This window comes from Oncorhynchus keta, chromosome 1, assembly GCF_023373465.1.
Source record: "Oncorhynchus keta strain PuntledgeMale-10-30-2019 chromosome 1, Oket_V2, whole genome shotgun sequence".
Lineage (NCBI taxonomy): Eukaryota > Metazoa > Chordata > Actinopteri > Salmoniformes > Salmonidae > Oncorhynchus > Oncorhynchus keta.
The window spans coordinates 19,038,617-19,059,357 of NC_068421.1; the positions used below are offsets into that span (position 1 = coordinate 19,038,617).

General features: G+C 43.7%; 1 protein-coding gene and 1 long non-coding RNA gene across 2 annotated transcripts; one reads left to right on the forward strand and one right to left on the reverse strand.

Moving 5' to 3' along the window:
- The first annotated feature begins 878 nt into the window (after positions 1-878).
- Positions 879-19,024, forward strand: LOC118374414 (sphingosine-1-phosphate phosphatase 2-like). The gene is made up of 5 exons (XM_035760830.2): positions 879-1,250; positions 11,638-11,799; positions 15,410-15,589; positions 17,482-17,571; positions 18,066-19,024. The coding sequence occupies exons 1-5, from the start codon at positions 999-1,001 to the stop codon at positions 18,609-18,611; spliced, it is 1,230 nt and encodes a 409-aa protein (XP_035616723.1). The 5' UTR covers positions 879-998; the 3' UTR covers positions 18,612-19,024.
- On the reverse strand, positions 6,305-15,451 carry LOC118374415 (uncharacterized). The gene is made up of 3 exons (XR_004823603.2): positions 15,327-15,451; positions 11,632-11,808; positions 6,305-11,114 (listed from the first exon to the last, which is right to left on the reverse strand). It is a non-coding gene; the product is annotated as an uncharacterized LOC118374415 (long non-coding RNA).
- Positions 19,025-20,741: the final 1,717 nt, after the last annotated feature.

Below are 20,741 nucleotides of genomic sequence, written 5' to 3' on the forward strand. Positions count from 1 at the left end.
CCACGTTTATTTAACCAGGTAACAAGTTCTCATTTACAACTGCGACCTGGCCAAGAAAAAAGAGCAACGAAAAAAAAGATATATAACAATATGGGGATGAGGTAGTTGGGTGTGCTATTTACAGATTGGCTGTGTACAGGTACAGTGATCAGTAAGCTGCTCTGACAGCTGATGCTTAAAGTTAGAGAGGGAGAATAAGTCTCCAGCTTCAGTAATTTTTACAATTAGTTCCTGTCATTGGCAGCAGAGAACTGGAAGGAATGGTGGCCAAGGGGGGTTTTGGCTTTGGGGATGACCAGTGAAATATACCTGCTTGAGAGCGTGCTAATGGGTTGGTGTTGCTATGGTGACCAATGTGGGACTTTACCTAGCAAAGACTATAACCTACACCGACATAGGCAATTTGCACCTTGCAGTTTATCCCGTTTTGGGAATATTGCAGACTTATTATTCTGTATAAGGCCTAAAGTAGATACTTATTTTATTTGACCCATTAAGTCTTCAGGTTCAATATCACTTATTGAATAAAGGTATATAGCATAACCTTAAGCCCATTTGGCCTCATTGGGCTATATGTTGAACAAAATACTTAAAAGTAAGAAACAAAGAAAGACACACACGCGCGCACACAAACGCGCGCACACGCAACACACACGCAGGACCTGCAGATAAACACAGGCTACATTGTTATCTCAAAATTATAGGCCGATTGTTATAGACTATTAGAATACATTGACTATAAAAATAAAAAAAAGTGAATATAAGGGTTTAAAAAATAGTGGTTGATCTTTTCACGTAGTCTAAAGGTCGGTGAATTTGTCTGGCTTTATGACAGTTCGGTGCTCCTGGCGTATCCCACACACACACCTGCCAAACCGCACCTGCACGCACAGAAAACACACCTCTGTGTGGGATGAGTCCAAGGGTGCGCTCTGTCTTAGTCTGTACCTGTCTGTCTGTTCTCATACACCTCATATGCTACTATTGAGAGAGTTGCGATGCTCAAACTGCTTAAATATCTGCATGGTTCGGAGCTTGTGGCCAAGTTCCAGAGGGCATGCGGTCTGTTCCTCATCGAAGCCTCGCATCAGAACGGAAACTGGGTGCACCCTCCGCGGGATACGCCGCTCATAGACGCAGAAACACCTCACCAACTTGCTCGACTGCGGTGCGGTAATGGACACGTTATTACCAATGAAAAGGACAGCAACTCAAATGACAAACACAAGGAAAATGAATACAGTGTTGGTGTAAGTGTAAACTTTTCTATGAGAGTTTGAGTTATTGAGTTGAAGAAACAGAAGAAGGTAGGCAGGCTCCCACTGGGCAAAAACTGGTTGAATCAATGTTGTTTCCAGGTCATTTCAACCCCAAAATGTAATGCGATGACGTTGAATCAAAGTGGAAAACTGATTGGATCATTTTGTATTTTGTCACCTAACTCTTAACTCTTAACCTACTGTAAATCCAATGACATGGTAATTGTTTTGTAGATTTTACGTTTTTAATCCAGGTTAGTTGATAATTTAACCAAATGTAAAAATAAAAATAGATTTTGAATTGATGCATGTGCCCAGTGGGCTATAGGCTACCTTCCCAGGGCTGGCATTAAGGGCTGGCTTTATGGGCAGGCCTTGAGAAGGTATAGCCTCTATTCCATACCTCCTTGCCCATCCAAAATTGACCATTTATATGACTGAAACACACACCAACAGAGGGACTCATCATCATATAAAGCATCCGAACAAACTAAACTGCAACCCTCTGTCTCAGTTTGCTCCCGAGTGGCGCAGTGGTCTAAGGCACAGCATCTTAGTACAAGAGGCATCACTACAGTCCCTGGTTTGAATCCAGGCTGTATCACATCAGGCTGTGATTGGGAGCTCCATAGGGTGGCGCACAATTGTCCCAGCATTGTCCGGGTTTGGCAAGGGTAGGCTGTCATTGTAAATAAGAATTAGTTCTTTACTGATTTGCCGAGTTAAGTAAAGGTTAAATAAATACAGAATTTAAAAAAAAAACGTGTAGCCCATGTATCTGATGCTGTCTGATCAAAAAGATTATGGCATGTCATACTCTTTTTGGCCTGACAGCATCAAATACATGGGTTACATATTGTAAAACATAGGGGTGCTGTTTTGCTCACTCGGATGCTTTCTTCGTTGACATAGTTTTTCAGCCATGCAAATTGAAGGAAAGTTGACGGATGCACAGTGCACTGTTCGGATACTGGAATTATTTTTGAAGAACCTGTGAAGATAACTTACTTTTTGAATAGCACATCCAATAGGCTTAAAAGGGAAATGCAGAGGGAAATGTTTGTGGACTAATTGCCAAGCCTCGGTGTAAGGGGCAAAATATCATGATCTGACGAGCCCATATATTCAGTGGAAAGCTCTTAAAATACCTGAAAACCTTTCCTAAAAACAGCTGTCTGTCTTGAACTCACTGGACATTTTTGAAGGCCCGGAATAGGCTAGTTGATACAATATTGCAAGTTTGCTGGTGTGCAGGACCCAGTTGATTGATTTGATACAATGTTGCACTTCGCTAGGGATAGTTCAAGTCAAGAAAGATGAAAAGAGAGGCAGACAGCTGGAGTAGAGAAATGAATGCGATTTTTTGTAAATAATGTATTTATTTATCGGCTTTATGTATTTTTTATTTTGTTGACCATGGAAGTTATAGGCCCACTGCTACATTGGTCTATAGGCCATCTCTGAGCTCCATGCATGCGCTCATTTCTTTAGCTGCCATTGGATCACTGTGTATCAAATGTATTAATTCATTTATTTGTATTTCACCTTTATTTAACCAGGTAGGCAAGTTGAGAACACGTTCTCATTTACAAAAAAGCAAAGCAGTTCGACACATACAACAACACAGAGTTACACATGGAGTAAAACAAACATACAGTCAATAATACAGTAGAAAAATAAGTCTATATACAATGTGAGCAAATGAGGTGAGATAAGGGAGGAAAAGGCAAAAAAAAGGCCATGGTGGCGAAGTAAATACAATATAGCAAGTAAAACACTGGAATGGTAGATATGCAGTGGAAGAATGTGCAAAGTAGAGATAGAAATAATGGGGCGCAAAGGAGCAAAATAAATAAATACAGTAGGGGGAGAGGTAGTTGTTTGGGCTTAATTATAGGTGGGCTATGTACAGGTGCAGTAATCTGTGAGCTGCTCTGACAGCTGGTTCTTAAAGCTAGTGAGGGAGATAAGTGTTTCCAGTTTGAGTTTTTTGTAGTTCGTTCCAGTCATTGGCAGCAGAGAACTGGAAGGAAGAATTGGTTTTTGGGGTGACCAGAGAGATATACCTGCTGGAGTGCGTTCTACAGTTGGGTGCTGCTATGGTGACCAGCGAGCTGAGATAAGGGGGGACTTTACCTTACAGGGTCTTGTAGATGACCTGGAGCCAGTGGGTTTGGCGACGAGTATGAAGCGAGGGCCAGCCAACGAGAGCGTACAGGTCGCAGTGGTGGATAGTATATGAGGCTTTGGTGACGAAACGGATGGCACTGTGATAGACTGCATCCAATTTATTGAGTAGGGTATTGGAGGCTATTTTGTAAATGACATCGCCAAAGTCGAGGATCGGTAGGATGGTCAGTTTTACGAGGGTATGTTTGGCAGCATGAGTGAAAGGTGCTTTGTTGCGAAATAGGAAGCCAATTCTAGATTTAACTTTGGAATGGAGATGTTTGATGTGAGTCTGGAAGGAGAGATTACAGTCTAACCAGACACCTAGGTATTTGTAGTTGTCCACATATTCTAAGTCAGAACCGTCCAGAGTAGTAATATTGGTCGGGTGGGCAGGTGCAGGCAGCGATCGATTGAAGAGCATGCATTTAGTTTTACTTGTATTTAAGAGCAATTGGAGGCCATGGAAGGAGAGTTGTATGGCATTGAAGCTCGTCTGGAGGGTTGTTAACACAGTGTCCAAAGAAGGGCCAGAAGTATACAGAATGGTGTCGTCTGCGTAGAGGTCGGAGACTCACCAGCAACAAGAGCGACATCATTGATGTATACAGAGAAGAGAGTCGGTCCAAGAATTGAACCCTGTGGTACCCCCATAGAGACTGCCAGAGGCCCGGACAACAGGCCCTCCGATTTGACACACTGAACTCTATCAGAGAAGTAGTTGGTGAACCAGGCAAGGCAATCATTTGAGAAACCAAGGCTATCGAGTCTGCCGATGAGGATGTGGTGATTGACAGAGTTGAAAGCCTTGGCCAGGTCAATGAATATGGCTGCACAGTATTGCTTCTTATTGATGGAGGTTAAGATATCGTTTAGGACCTTGAGAGTGGCTGAGGTGCACCCATGACTAGCTCTGAAACCAGATTGCATAGCGGAGAAGGTATGGTGGGAATTGAAATGGTCGGTAATCTGTTTGTTGACTTGGCTTTCGAAGACCTTAGAAAGGCAGGGTAGGATAGATATAGGTCTGTAGCAGTTTTGGTCAAGAGTGTCCCCCCCTTTGAAGAGAGGGATGACCGCAGCTGCTTTCCAATCTTTGGGAATCTCAGATGACACGAAAGAGAGGTTGAATCAATGTGTTCATGTGGCAAGGGCTGGTGCTCTCACAGTAGTTACATTTGAACTTTAATAATTCAGATAAATTCAGATTTTATGATTAACCAAGTCATAATGATATTGAGAAATGAAAACATTATTATTGAAATGAACCCGATCAACAAAAATGCATGTATGAAAATCATAACTGGCGCACAGATTGGTAGAAATGGTAGAATAAGTTGTAAGCTTCTCCAAACTTCAAAACTTATGTGCCGCCGATTTGTTTGACAATCAGATGAAAACAAACATATTGACTGGTTGTGTTCATGCCACGTTACTCGGCTAATATATTGAACTGTTTTATTAAGATGGTGAATCCTTTAGCTATTTTTTAAATGAATTTTAGGACCCCTATACGTATGAAAAATGTTTTTAACACGTAATTTCATAACATTTTGAATTTTGCCTTTCCTATTATATCCAATAGGAAGCAATACAGAACACATTCATAAATGGCAAAACAGACCATACAAAAAACAAACCATAAGAAATTAGTTTTTTTAAGTGTCTGTCCTATATCTAGGAGATATAAGAAAGCTCAGGAAATATGAACGTTTTTTGGACACATATTTAACCCCTTTTTTTATTTGGCACAAAACTACCTCCATACTTTCATACAATTTTTTAACTGGTACCCGGTTAACTTTAGATGAGTCCATGGAGCTTATGGGGGTCATAGAGAAAAATGGAGATGGCCATCTTGTTCGTGAGAGTCTCATCTTTCCACAGAGTGGTCATATTAATTTGTAACCGTTCGAACACTACAGACAGTTTTGCGAGAAGACCAATTTTCGGGATGTCTCATGGTCTGACAAACACCGCTGTAGCTCAGCCACCTTCCACTGCAGATGTGGAAGGCTGACATATACAGATGCAGTGGATTGAGACTCAGCCCATGCAGATATCTGGAGCTTAAACTGACATATACAGATGCAGTGGATTGAGACTCAGCCCATGCAGATATCTGGAGCTTAAACTGACATATACAGATGCAGTGGATTGAGACTCAGCCCATGCAGATATCTGGAGCTTAAACTGACATATACAGATGCAGTGGATTGAGACTCAGCCCATGCAGATATCTGGAGCTTAAACTGACATATACAGATGCAGTGGATTGAGACTCAGCCCATGCAGATATCTGGAGCTTAAACTGACATATACAGATGCAGTGGATTGAGACTCAGCCCATGCAGATATCTGGAGCTTAAACTGACATATACAGATGCAGTGGATTGAGACTCAGCCCATGCAGATATCTGGAGCTTAAACTGACATATTTTGATGTTACTTAGATTGATGCACAGGTGTATCAACAGACTCTTAATAATGGAGATGTCTTTACTATAAAACCCATGAAAAAAATTGGCCCATGAAACAAATACGTGCCCCCTATGGAAATCAAAATCCCGTCCAACTGATCAGTTCTGACAGCGGTCCTGTACCTTCCGACAGGCTTGTTAGTCCACCCTTCTTTGATTGAAGGTAGAGATTGCTTGCAGATTGATTATCCGATGGCCAAACGGTATTTTGCAGTCTTGTTCATTGCATTTGTTTTGAAGAATGAAACCAAGTAGGCTATGAGTAGTCGAAACAAACAACCCAACATCCGTGTTTGTTTTGGGGAGTTTGTTAGCCTATGACCTGACTTGAGCATTTAGCCTAGGCTATTATTTTGTTTAAGCTACTTTAAACTTAGATACAACAGACATTCAATATCGAAAGTAGTTCCAACCTGATGAGGACCGCTGAAGGCCTTCAAATCAAATCAGATTTTATTGGTTGCAGTGTAGCGAAATGCTTGTGCTTCTAGCGCCGACAGTGCAGTAATATCTAACAGTTTCACAACATATATCCCAAAAAACATGTAAATCTAAGTAAGGAAAGGATTGAGAACATATATACACATGTGTCAGAGCAGCATTGGACTAAGAGACAGTCACATAGTATAGAATACAGTATATACATATGAGATGGGTGATGCAATATTTACAAACAATTAAAGTGACTAAGATACAGTCACATAGTATAGAATATAGTATATACATATGAGATGGGTGATGCAATATTTACAAACAATTAAAGTGACTAAGAAACCGTAGAACAGTATAGAATACAGTATGTACATATGAGATGGGTGATGGAATATTTACAAACAATTAAAGTGACTAAGATACAGTCACATAGTATAGAATACAGTATGTACATATGAGATGGGTGATGCAATATTTACAAACAATTAAAGTGACTAAGAAACCGTAGAACAGTATAGAATACAGTATGTACATATGAGATGGGTGATGGAATATTTACAAACAATTAAAGTGACTAAGATACAGTCACATAGTATAGAATACAGTATGTACATATGAGATGGGTGATGCAATATTTACAAACAATTAAAGTGACTAAGAAACCGTAGAACAGTATAGAATACAGTATGTACATATGAGATGGGTGATGGAATATTTACAAACAATTAAAGTGACTAAGATACAGTCACATAGTATAGAATACAGTATGTACATATGAGATGGGTGATGCAATATTTACAAACAATTAAAGTGACTAAGAAACCGTAGAACAGTATAGAATACAGTTTACATATGAGATGGGTGATGCAATATTTACAAACAATTAAAGTGACTAAGAAACCGTAGAACAGTATAGAATACAGTTTACATATGAGATGGGTGATGCAATATTTACAAACAATTAAAGTGACTAAGAAACCGTAGAACAGTATAGAATACAGTTTACATATGAGATGGGTGATGGAAGATACGGAGACATTATTAAAGTGGCTCGTGTTTCATTTCCTTAAAGTGGCCAGTGATTCCTAATCTATGTCTATAGGCAGCAGCCTCTGATGTGCTGGAGATGGCTGTTTAACAGTCAGTGGTGTAGTATAGAATACAATACAGTATATACATATGAAATGGATGATGCAGTATGTCAACACAATTTAAAAATGACTAAGACACTATAGAATAGTGTGGAGTGCAGTTAATACATATGAGATGAGCAATGCTAGATATGGAACATTATTACAGTGGCTAGTGATCCATTTCTAAAAGTGGCCAATGATTCCTAATCTATGTCTATAGGTAGCCACTCCTGATGTGCTAATGATGGCCGTTTAGCAGTCTGAAGGCCTTGAGATAGAAGCTGTTTTTCAGTCTCTCGGTCCCAGCTTTGATGCATCTGTACTGACCTTGCCTTCTGGATGATAGCGGGGTGAACAGGCAGTGCCTCGGGTGGTTGATATCCTTGATGATATTTTTGTCCTTCCTATGGCATCGGGTGCTGTAGCTGTCCTGGAGGGTGGAAAGTTTGCCCCCAGTAATGAACTGGGCAGATCGCACCACCCTCTGGAGAGATTTGCACTTGTGGGCGGGGAAGTTGCTGTACCAGGCAGTGATACAGCCCGACAAGATGCTCTCGGTTGTGCATCTGTAAAAGTTTGTAAGGGTTTAAGGTTTTAAGCCACATTTCTTTAGCCTCCTGAGGTTAAAGAGGCACTGTTGCGCCTTCTTCACCACACTATCTGTGTGGGTGGACCATTTCAGTTTGTCAGTGATGTGTACGCGAAGGAACTTGAAGCTTTCCACCTTCTCCACTGCTGTCCCATTGATGTGGATAGGGGGGTGCTCCCTCTGCTGTTTCCTGAAGTTCACAATCATCTCCTTAGTATTGTTGACATTGAGTGAGAGGTTATTTTCCTGGCACCACACTCCCAGAGCCCTCACCTCCTCCCTACAGGCGGTCTCATCATTGTTGGTAATCAAGCCTACTACTGTTCTGTCGTCTGCAAATTTGATGATTGAGTTGGAGGCGTGCTTGGCCACGCAGTCATGGGTGAACAGGGAGTGCAGGAGGGGGCTGAGCATGCACCCTTGTGGGGTGAGGATCAGCGAAGAGGAGGTGTGGTTTCCTACCTTCACCACCTGGGGGCGACCTGTCAGGAAGTCCAGGACCCAGTTAAATAGGGTGGGGTTCACACAGGGCCTCGAGCTTGATGATGAGCTTGGAGGGTACTATTTTGTTGAATGCTGAGCTATAGTCAATGAACAGCATTCTTACATATGTATGCCTCTTGTCCAGATGGGACAGGGCAGTGTGCAGTGTGGTGGCAATTGCATTGTCTGTGGATCTGTTGGGGTGGTAAGCAAATTGAAGCAGGTCTAGGGTGGCAGGTAAGGTAGAGGTGATATGATCCTTGACTAGTCTCTCAAAGCACTTCATGATGACAGAGGTGAGTGCTACTGGGCGATAGTCATTTAGTTCAGTTACCTTTGCTTTCTTAGGTACAGAGACTATGGTGGTCATCTTGAAGCATGTGGGGACAACAGACTGGGATAGGGAGAGATTGAATATATCTGTGAACACACCAGACAGCTGGTCTGCGCATGCTCTGAGGACACGGCAAGGGATACCATCAGCCTTGCAAGGGTTAACACGCTTAAATGTCTTACTCACGTCGGCCACAGAGAAGACAAGCCCACAGTCCTTGATTAGCGGGCTGCGTCGGTGGCACAGTACTATGGAGCGAAGAAGGTTTTCAGCTTGTCCGGAAGCAAGACGTCGGTGTCCGCGACGTGGTTGGTTTTCCCTTTATAATCTGTGATTGTCTGTAGAACCTGCCACATACGTCTCGTGTCTGAGCCTTTGAACTGGGACTCAACTTTGTCCCTATACCGACGTTTAGCCTGCTTGATTGCTTTGTGGAGGAAATAACTACACTGTGTGTATTCTTCCATATTCCCAGTCTTCTTGCCCTGGTTAAATGTGGTGTTTCACGCTTTCAGTTTTGCATGAATGCTCCAATCTGTCCACGGTTTCTGGCTGGGGTAGGTTTTAATAGTCACAGTGGGTACATCATCTCTTATGCATTTCCTGATAAACTCATTCACCGTATCGGTATATGTGTCAATATTATTTTCTGAAGCTACTCTGAACATATCCCAGTCCACGTGATCAAAACAATCTTGAAGTGTGGATTCCAATTGGTCAGACCAGCATTGAATAGTCCTCACCACAGGTGCTTCCTGTTTGAGTTTCTGCTTATAGGAGGGGAGGAGCAAGATGGAATTTTGGTCCAATTTGATGAATGAAGGGTGAGGGAGGGCCTTATATGCATTCTGGAAGGTAGTATAACAATGGTCGAGGGTTTTAGCAGCGCGAGCACAACAATTCATATGTTGATAGAATTTCGGGACCCTTTTCCAAAAATGTGCTTTGTTCAAATCCCCAGCTACAATAAATGCATGCCACGTCCTGACCATAGAGAGCCCTTATTTTCTATGGTATAGTAGGTCAAGGCGTGACTGAGGGGTTTTCTAGTTATTATTTTCTATGTGGGGTTCTAGTTAATTTTTTCTATGTTGGTATTTGGTATGATTCCCAATTAGAGGCAGCTGGCTCTCGTTGTCTCTAATTGGGGATAATAGATAAAGAGCATTTTTTACATTTTTATGGGATATTGTTTTGAGTTAGTGTATGTTACACGTTATTGTTACAGTTCGTTGTTTGTTTCATTCTTTCTTTGTTGTTTTGTGCGTTTCTAATAAATAATATGTGGAAACCATATCGCGCTGCAGCTTGGTCCGATAATTATTCCAGCGAACGTGACAATGCAGCCTCAGGATATATGGATTCCAGTTTGCATAAAGTCCAGTGAAGTTCTTTGAGGGCCTTTGTGGTATCCGCTTGGAGAGGATATAGACCGCAGTTGCTATTATTGACAAAAATTCTCTCAGGAGATTGTACGCTCTGCATTTAATTGTGAGATTTTCTAGATCGGGTGAACAGAACAGTGACACCATAAGTGATTAATCATAAAACATATACCTCCACCCTTCTGCTTCCCAGAGAGATGTTTGTTCCTGTCGGCGCGATGTACTGATAAACCAACTGGTTTTACCATGTCAGACAGTATATCTTGAGAAAGCCATTTTTCCGTGCAGTAGAGTACGTTACAATCCCTGGTGTCTCTCTGAAAAGAAACTATCGCCTTGAGCTCATCAATTTTATTATCCAGAGATTGGACATTAGCGTGTAAAATACTCAGGAGCGGTGGGTGGTGTGCATGCTTCTTAAGTCAGACCAGAAGACCGCCTCGAGTACCTCTCCTTCTCCGGCGTGGTTTTGGGTCAGCATCCGGAATAAGTTAGATTGCTCTGGGGAGAGCAAACAAGGGATCCGCTCCAGAGAAGTCGTAATCCGGGTTGTAATGCTAGAAGTTCTGGTGAGTTATCCACACTCTAATATCCAAAAGTTCTTCCCGGCTGTGTGTATGACACAAAACAATTATTGAGCTAATAACGTAAAAAAATAGTACATAAACAAACAAAATAGTGCAGAGTTGCTTCAGAGCTATTCGCTATGCTGACATCTCTGTCGACACCATCACGATGAAGCTGGCGCGGATGAGGATGATGTCACAACTGGATCAGACGTGCTTCTGTTTCTCTTTTCCCTCCATCACACATTGACGGTCCTGATGGTGACTCCTGGAAATAGAAGTGCCTAAAACATGTTTGTCAAATCATTTTCCAAAAGACAAAATATTTTTCTAAATTGAAATCAGAAGTAAACTGCCATTCATTGCATTTCATAGGCTATCCATGTGACTCGTGAGATAAAGACTTCAACTGACAACGCTGTCCAAAAGCTGTAATCGATAACAATGCTACATGGTCTATTGAGAGTCTGCTCCTGCTAACTTGTACAAGTTGTACAGGTCGAGCCGAGGCCATATACAAATAGTTAATTTCACTATATGTTCATTTGAGGCTACAAGTGGTTATCTTGTTCAGAATATGGTTACAGAGGAGTGAAAATGATTGGAATGACAATGACCTGCAATGAGCCTCCTTTTTGTTATCATACTGTCGACTACTCTGCTTTTACACTGTGAATGAGTGGCAAAAACTATTTACTGTAATTAATAAGGTTTCCCGCTTTTTCTAGTCTCAGATATCCCTGATCTTATATTGTAGGAGGCAACCTGTTTGTCTAGAGAGACTACTAACTCTGTACCCACCCACAGGTGTCTGCTAGTCCCCAGTATGAGGTGAGGAACCGGCTGCTATACTTCCTGTTCCTGGTGTCGGCCGGGCTGGGTCACGAGGTCTTCTACATCACCTTCCCTCCTTGCTTACACTGGAACCTGGACCCCTTCCTCTGCAGACGCCTTGTCAACATCTGGACTGTAAGTCACCTGTGGTTGCAAAAGAGAGAAAATATCTATGTGAGTTAGGATGGTTTAAAGAACAGAGAAGGTACCAAATGGAACCATATTCCATATATAGTGGGCCCAATGTGACCTGGTCAAAATAAGTGGACTATATAGGCCCCTACTTTTGACCAGGGCCCATAAGGCCCACTATATAGGGATTGGGGTGCCCTTTCGGATGCAGACACAGTCTTCTCTGCTCTTCAAACCATCCTCCCAGACATAAATATTTTATTTCTTTCTCTCTTCCACTGCTACCTATTAAATTCACACCTGCGGTTTCATTACAGAAAATAAATGTTTAACTGGAAATACCCACACCGATAGGGTATACCAAAGCAGTGTCACAGACTGATGCCTTGCTTGAACATCCCATACAATCTCATGTTCATCATGTGTGTAAGAGAGAGAGTGTGTGAGACAATGAAGCTCTTCTTCTCCTTCTCCCTCACCTCCTCTCACCCCTTACCCCTCTCTGACCCAGCCTTTCATCCCTGCCCCCTTACCCCTCTCTGACCCAGCCTTTCATCCCTGTCCCCCTTACCCCTCTCTGACCCAGCCTTTCATACCTGTCCTCCTTACCCCTCTCTGACCCAGCCTTTCATACCTATCCTCCGTACCCCTCTCTGACCCAGCCTTTCATCCCTGCCTCCTTACCCCTCTCTGACCCAGGCTTTCATCCCTGTCCCCCTTACCCCTCTCTGACCCAGCCTTTCATCCCTGTCCCCCTTACCCCTCTCTGACCCAGCCTTTCATCCCTGCCCCCTTACCCCTCTATGACCCAGCCTTTCATCCCTGTCCCCCTTACCCCTCTCTGACCCAGCCTTTCATACCTGTCCTCCTTACCCCTCTCTGACCCAGCCTTTCATACCTGTCCTCCGTACCCCTCTCTGACCCAGCCTTTCATCCCTGCCTCCTTACCCCTCTCTGACCCAGGCTTTCATCCCTGCCTCCTTACCCCTCTCTGACCCAGGCTTTCATCCCTGTCCCCCTTACCCCTCTCTGGCCCAGCCTTTCATCCCTGTCCCCCTTACCCCTCTCTGACCTGGTCCTGACACCCCAGGCCACAGGGACCACAGGGGCCACAGGGACCACATGGGCCACAGGGACCACAGGGCTCAGGTGGACTGGTGCTACAGGGTGATGGGACAGGCAATAGAACAGAACAGGAGGGTCCTTAAATTACTCAGTATAACAATCCCACAATTTCAACCAGTGTTATAACTGTTTATTACTGAGTTATAAACATCTAATAATGAATCATTAATACTCATAGATCATCTATGTTCCTGCATCTCCAATCGAAAATCAAATCAAGAGTCGGCTTTCTATTCCGCAACAAAGCCTCCTTCACTCACGCCGCCAAACTTACCCTAGTAAAACTGACTATCCTACCGATCCTTGACTTCGGCGATGTCATCTACAAAATTGCTTCCAACACTCTACTCAGCAAACTGGATGCAGTTTATCACAGTGCCATCCGTTTTGTCACTAAAGCACCTTATACCACCCACCACTGCGACTTGTATGCTCTAGTCGGCTGGCCCTCGCTACATATTCGTCGCCAGACCCACTGGCTCCAGGTCATCTACAAGTCCATGCTAGGTAAAGCTCCGCCTTATCTCAGTTCACTGGTCACGATGGCAACACACATCCGTAGCACGCGCTCCAGCAGGTGTATCTCACTGATCATCCCTAAAGCCAACACCTCATTTGGCCGCCTTTCGTTCCAGTACTCTTGGGAAGTGAACTCTGAACCCCCAGCCACCTGTAAACACCAACACGCACGGACACGCGCGCACACGCGCACACACACACACACACACACACACACACACACACACACACACACACACACACACACACACACACACACACACACACACACACACACACACACACTCCTCTAGTTGATCACAACACGCACCTTATTACAGGGTAACACACATCTTTTCTTCATGATCATAACTAACACCACTGAATTACAGACTGTGACCCTCTCCACTCTGGTCCTCTTCCCAAAGCATGCTGTATTGACAGGACTTACCATAGCATTTATTACATACTCAATTACATACTATTACATACTGTATTACATACTCAAACCACCTACTGTATGTGTCCTCCCCCTGTAACCAGTCTGATCACTAGAAATAAACTTTGATTTCAGACATTTGAAAAGAATGTTGATATGCCTTCCTCAGTGAACCCCCCCCCCCCATCCATGCACTCAATTGCCCATGCACTCAGACATGGAGTACACTGCTTAGACAACTGCACCACTAAGTTTACAATGCTCTGGCAAGCTGTCACATCATGACAGTTGTTTTTTATTATGTTGTCTTAAGCCTTCCCCAAACCAATGCCTAATCAATGCCTAAACTGTTACCCTTTGAGTGGTTTCTGTCTTAACCATGTAACTGCGCGGCATTAATAAATGTATACTTTCATGCATAACATATCAGATTTAGAAGGGAAACAGCCCATTTCCCCTTTCCCACGACCCTCCCATGTTGATCAAAGTCCAGAGTGACACTGGGTCCGATCAATACTCTCATTCATTCAGCTAAATCTGCACTGCTGCTATCTGTTCATGACCTGGATCATCTGTAACTCATCTCTTCATGTGATGGTGCCTTGCCACTCCTTTGATGTGGCCCACACAACGAGCCTAATGTGTTGGCCCACACAACGAGCCTAATGTGTTGGCCCACACAACGAGCCTAATGTGTTGGCCCACACAACGAGCCTAATGTGTTGGCCCACACAACGAGCCTAATGTGTTGGCCCACACAACGAGCCTAATGTGTTGGCCCACACAACGAGCCTAATGTGTTGGCCCACACAACGAGCCTAATGTGTTGGCCCACACAACGAGCCTAATGTGTTGGCCCACACAACGAGCCTAATGTGTTGGCCCACACAACGAGCCTAATGTGTTGGCCCACACAACGAGCCTAATGTGTTGGCCCACACAACGAGCCTAATGTGTTGGCCCACACAACGAGCCTAATGTGTTGGCCCACACAACGAGCCTAATGTGTTGGCCCCACAACGAGCCTAATGTGTTGGCCCACACAACGAGCCTAATGTGTTGGCCCACACAACGAGCCTAATGTGTTGGCCCACACAACGAGCCTAATGTGTTGGCCCACACAACGAGCCTAATGTGTTGGCCCACACAACGAGCCTAATGTGTTGGCCCACACAACGAGCCTAATGTGTTGGCCCACACAACGAGCCTAATGTGTTGGCCCACACAACGAGCCTAATGTGTTGGCCCACTGTATAGGTTGATCTGAGGACAGTACCAGTGAGATTGATATGATCGGTGGTCTGTTAACAGGGGCAGGGTACGATATTATTCAGATTCAGATTCAGCGTGTTTAATAGTCACATGTGCAGAATTGCAGGTGTGATTGCAGGGTAGAGTGAAAATATTAGGCTCCGAGCTCCAACATGCAGGACCAAGTGAAATAAAATAATAAAATATTAAGATTTACCCTCCTCTCCGCCTCCTCTTTTCCTGTCCTCTGCCCTTATATTCTCCTCCTCTTCTCTCTTCTCATTCTCTCCTCTCCTCCAGATGGTGATGTACATCGGCCAGGCCCTGAAGGATGTGCTGAAGCTGCCACGCCCTCTATCGCCCCCAGTGGTGAAGCTGGAGAAGCGTGTGGATGCTGAGTATGGCCTTCCCTCCACCCACGTCATGGCCACCACCGCCATCTTCTTCACCCTACTCCTCAGCGCCCCTTCCAGGGTTCAAGTGAGGCCCATGCAGCACCCTGAGCCTCTTGGGTCCCCTGCCAAGCTTCTGCTACTCAGTCTTGGGGGAGACTCATCACTTGCTCATTCCCCTGGGACAAGGCCTGTACAGAACTATAGATGTAAAATAAATATGGAGAGTTTGGTGCCAACATAGTTATTCCCTACAATGCTCACTAACAGGGATGTAAACACATTTGTGCACAATATTTGAATTTTTTTTGTGCGTATGGAAAATTTCAGGGATTTTTTATTTCAGCTCATGAAACATGGGACCAACACTTTAATGTTGTATTTATATTTTTGTTCAGTGTAGTTTGCCGGACTCTGTACAGCCTTGTCTGAAAACCCCCCGACTTGCCTCTAGACCTTCAGTGTATGCAGATTTGAAGGACCTGAAATAGGTGTACGCATCTCTGTTCAGGGGGCTTGTCTCTCCTGAGTCCCTGAGTCCTGACCCTGACTGCCCTTCCTGGCAATGTGCTGGGAGGGGCGGAGTGGCCAGTCACCATCATTCACCATCAGGCACCAACAGTCACCATCAGGCACCAACAGTCACCATCAGACACACCCACACAGCTGCTTTGTTCCTCTGATAGACTAGAGTAAATTACTGTCGATCTCTCTTCACTCTCTCTCTCTCTGCTCTCTCTCTCTACTCTCTCTCTCTCTGCTCTCTCTCTCTCTATTCTCTCTCTGTCTCACACAGAACAATCAATCAACCAGCTACTCAAACAACACCAGCCTCAGATACAGTGGTAGTGTCCTGCGGCGGTGACATTGATTCTGAGAGAGCATGCATAGCTATGCATGTGGTGACTTAGTTTCTGTTTCTGAGAGGGTACATAGCTATAGATGTTTAGTGGTCTGAATGGCCTGAGGCGATCTCTTAGGTTCTGAGGGGTGAAAGGTCAGGACAGTCAATCACAGTGGCCCCTCCATCCCAACATCCTTTGTGTCCATTCAGAGTCCATTCTTCATTAACTTCTTCTGAAAGCCCCCCAATTGCAAGGGAAAGGAACAGACACATGAAAGAGAGATAGAAGCATGGAGGGAAGGAGGGGAAAAGGAGAAAAGGAGGTCAATGAATATACATGACATAGGCTCTCTTCACTGTCATTGAAATGGAGGGAAACAAAAACACAAATGGGGCAAATGATTTAAAAGGGTGGAGAGGGAAGGGGAGATGGACAGAGACAGTTGAGCAAAAACAGAGAATGTCTTTAAGGCAGTCCATAAGTCAAAGTGGCAGAATAGATGGATGACAGAAGATGTAGTTGCTTAGGGGGATGTAGATGGATGACAGATAGAAGATGTAGTTGTCTTGGCGGGATGTAGATGGTTGACAGATAGAAGATGTAGTTGTCTTTGGTGGGATGTAGATCTATGACAGATAGAAGATGTAGTTGTCTTAGCGGGATGTAGATGGTTGACAGATGGAAGATGTAGTTGTCTTAGGGGGATGTAGATGGATGACAGATGGAAGATGTAGTTGTCTTAGGGGGATGTATATGGTTGACCGATAGAAGATGTAGTTGTTTTAGGGGGATGTAGATGGATGACAGATAGAAGATTAGGGGGATGATGGGAGTTTCTTGCTTCCACCATCATAGTCTGACAGTCCCAAGCTGAGGAGGTTTTAAGATCATATCCACAATTCATCAGAGTATCAGAGAATGTATTTTATCAGAATGTTGTGTATTTTGGAGTAGTGTGTGTGTTTGTGTGTGTACCCACATCTGAGTCAGTGGAGGCTGCTGAGGGGAAGAATAGAAACTGTTTGATACCATTCCACTCCAGCCATTACCACAAGCCTGTCCTCCCTGATTAAGGTGCCACCAACCTCCTGTCGTCAGAGTGTGATTTGTGTGTACCTCTATTTTCTGTCCACAGTTCCAGTTTGAAGTGGGTCTTCTTGTGGCGGTGGTGCTGTCTGTGTTGGTGTGTCTGAGTCGTCTGTACACAGGCATGCATTCTGCTCTGGTAAGTCTCTTCTGCTGCTCTGCCCGACAGTACTGTATAAAGTGCTGTATAAAACATTCAGACCCAATGCAGGATGTATTATTCATACTGTATGTCTGGCTAGCACTCTTAGCTAGGGGGACCTGCCTTTCACTTTGACACTCATCATGCCTTTACATAAGAATAAGTAGTTCATAATGACCTGTAAAGAGTTTTTGGAGTAAATATGAGATAACCAGAGGAAGCTGGTGAGAGGAGCTATAGGAGGACATGGAACGGTGTCAAACATATAGAAACCACATGTATGACTCTGTTTCTATTAATTCCATTCCAGCCATTACAATGAGGCTGTCCTCTTATTGCTATTCCCACCAGCCTCCTCTGACTCAGACTAGCACTTCATCACCATAAAGACCACATCACCCTTCAATAAATTATTAATATATCTGTCTAAGCAGTTACAAAATTGTATAACATACATGTATGTATATACTCCCACTCCCTGCTGGTTTCAGGACGTGATCTGTGGTGCTCTAATCTCAGCCACATTAATGTTGGTCACCTATCCATACTGGGAAACCTTCGACCGGCTCCAGCTCACCTCCCCACTCTCCCCCATCGGGGCATTGGTACTGGCTCTCTTCCTGAGCTACACCTACCCTGAGCTGGACCATTACACCACCACGCGGGGGGACACCACCACCATCCTGGGGGTGGGTGCAGGCTGTTCTGTGGGCTACTGGGTAAATGAGAGGCTGGGGGAGACGTTTGAGCCCCAGGGGGTGCTACCCATACCCCTGCCAGCACTGACACTGGGTGGCTTAGCCCTGGCCAGCTCCCGCTTTGTGGTGGGTGTCGTGGCGTTGGTTGCAACTCGACAGATAATGAAGACAGCCAGTCTGTGGGTGCTGTGCTCCTGGTATGGAGTGTCAGTCAAAGACATAGATGCCAGGAGAAGGAAGGAGATCGAGGTGCCATATAAGTTCACCACCTATACTTCTATAGGCCTGGTCCACTCTATTCTGGTCAATAGACTGTTCATAGTACTGGGACTGTTATGACCCAATGTTTTTATGAACTGTTAAAATATATACACTACCATTCAAAAGTTTGGGGTCACTTTGAAATTAGAAAACAGTATCAAAGTTTCTGTGAAGGGAGTAGTACACCGCGTTGTACGAGATCTTCAGTTTCTGTGAAGGGAGTAGTACACAGCGTTGTACGAGATCTTCAGTTTCTGTGAAGGGAGTAGTACACAGCGTTGTACGAGATCTTCAGTTTCTGTGAAGGGAGTAGTACACAGCGTTGTACGAGATCTTCAGTTTCTGTGAAGGGAGTAGTACACAGCGTTGTACGAGATCTTCAGTTTCTGTGAAGGGAGTAGTACACAGCATTGTACGAGATCTTCAGTTTCTGTGAAGGGAGTAGTACACCGCGTTGTACGAGATCTTCAGTTCCTGTGAAGGGAGTAGTACACAGCGTTGTGAGATCTTCAGTTTCTGTGAAGGGAGTAGTACACAGCGTTGTACGAGATCTTCAGTTCCTGTGAAGGGAGTAGTACACAGCGTTATACGAGATCTTCAGTTTCTGTGAAGGGAGTAGTACACAGCATTGTACGAGATCTTCAGTTTCTGTGAAGGGAGTAGTACACAGCGTTGTACGAGATCTTCAGTTTCTGTGAAGGGAGTAGTACACCGCGTTGTACGAGATCTTCAGTTTCTGTGAAGGGAGTAGTACACAGCGTTGTACGAGATCTTCAGTTTCTGTGAAGGGAGTAGTACACAGCGTTGTACGAGATCTTCAGTTTCTGTGAAGGGAGTAGTACACAGCGTTGTACGAGATCTTCAGTTTCTGTGAAGGGAGTAGTACACAGCATTGTACGAGATCTTCAGTTTCTGTGAAGGGAGTAGTACACCGCGTTGTACGAGATCTTCAGTTCCTGTGAAGGGAGTAGTACACAGCGTTGTACGAGATCTTCAGTTTCTGTGAAGGGAGTAGTACACAGCGTTGTACGAGATCTTCAGTTTCTGTGAAGGGAGTAGTACACAGCGTTGTACGAGATCTTCAGTTTCTGTGAAGGGAGTAGTACGAGATCTTCAGTTTCTGTGAAGGGAGTAGTACACAGCGTTGTACGAGATCTTCAGTTTCTGTGAAGGGAGTAGTACACAGCGTTGTACGAGATCTTCAGTTTCTGTGAAGGGAGTAGTACACCGCGTTGTATGAAATCTTCAGTTTCTTGGCAATTTCTCACATGGAATAACCTTTATTTCTCAGATCAAGAATAGACTGACAAGTTTCAGAAGAAAGATCTTTGTTTCTAGCAATTTTGAGCCTGTAATCAAACCCACAAATACTGATGCTCCAGATACTCAACTAGTCTAAAGGCCAGTTTAATTGCTTCTTTAAATATGCACAACAGTTTTGAACTGTGCTAACATAATTGCAAAAGGATTTTATAATGATCAATTAGCCTTTTAAAATTATAAAAACTTGGATTAGCTAACACAATGTGCCATTGGAACACAGGAGTGATGGTTGTTGATAATGGGCCTCTGTACGCCTATGTAGATATTCCATTTAAAAAAATCTGCTGTTTCCAGCCTACAATAGTCATTTACAACATGAACAATGTCTACACTGTATTTCTGATCAATTTGATGTTATTTTAACAGACAAAAAAATGTGCTTTACTTTAAAAAAACAAGGACATTTCAGTGACCCCAAACTTTTGAACAGTAGTGTAAATATAAAACATTCTAGGATCCTGTCATCATTCAAGTGTTGTGTAAGAATGTTCTGACATTTACATTTTTTTTATACATCCAACATTGATTCTATATTTTTCACACATCGTGAATCTTCGAAAGACTGAAGACAAATGAAAAGACTCAATGATCTTATTTAACATCTTACTTGCCTTAGTTATTTCTGACTTCCTCACCATCACACGGAAACAGACCTAAGCAACACCTGCAGTTACAGTACTGTATCGTATGTCACCGAGTTCATGTCCTGTTGTATCAAGTAGATGAAGCTCCACCCAGGACCATTAACTCACCTAACAAGACCATACCAGTTGGACACACCACAAGGAAACCTGTTGAACCACAGCTTTGTGGCTTCCTGTTATTTACACTCATACAGTGTATTAGGCCTATATGCTGTATGACAAACCTTCAAAGTGTAAATGA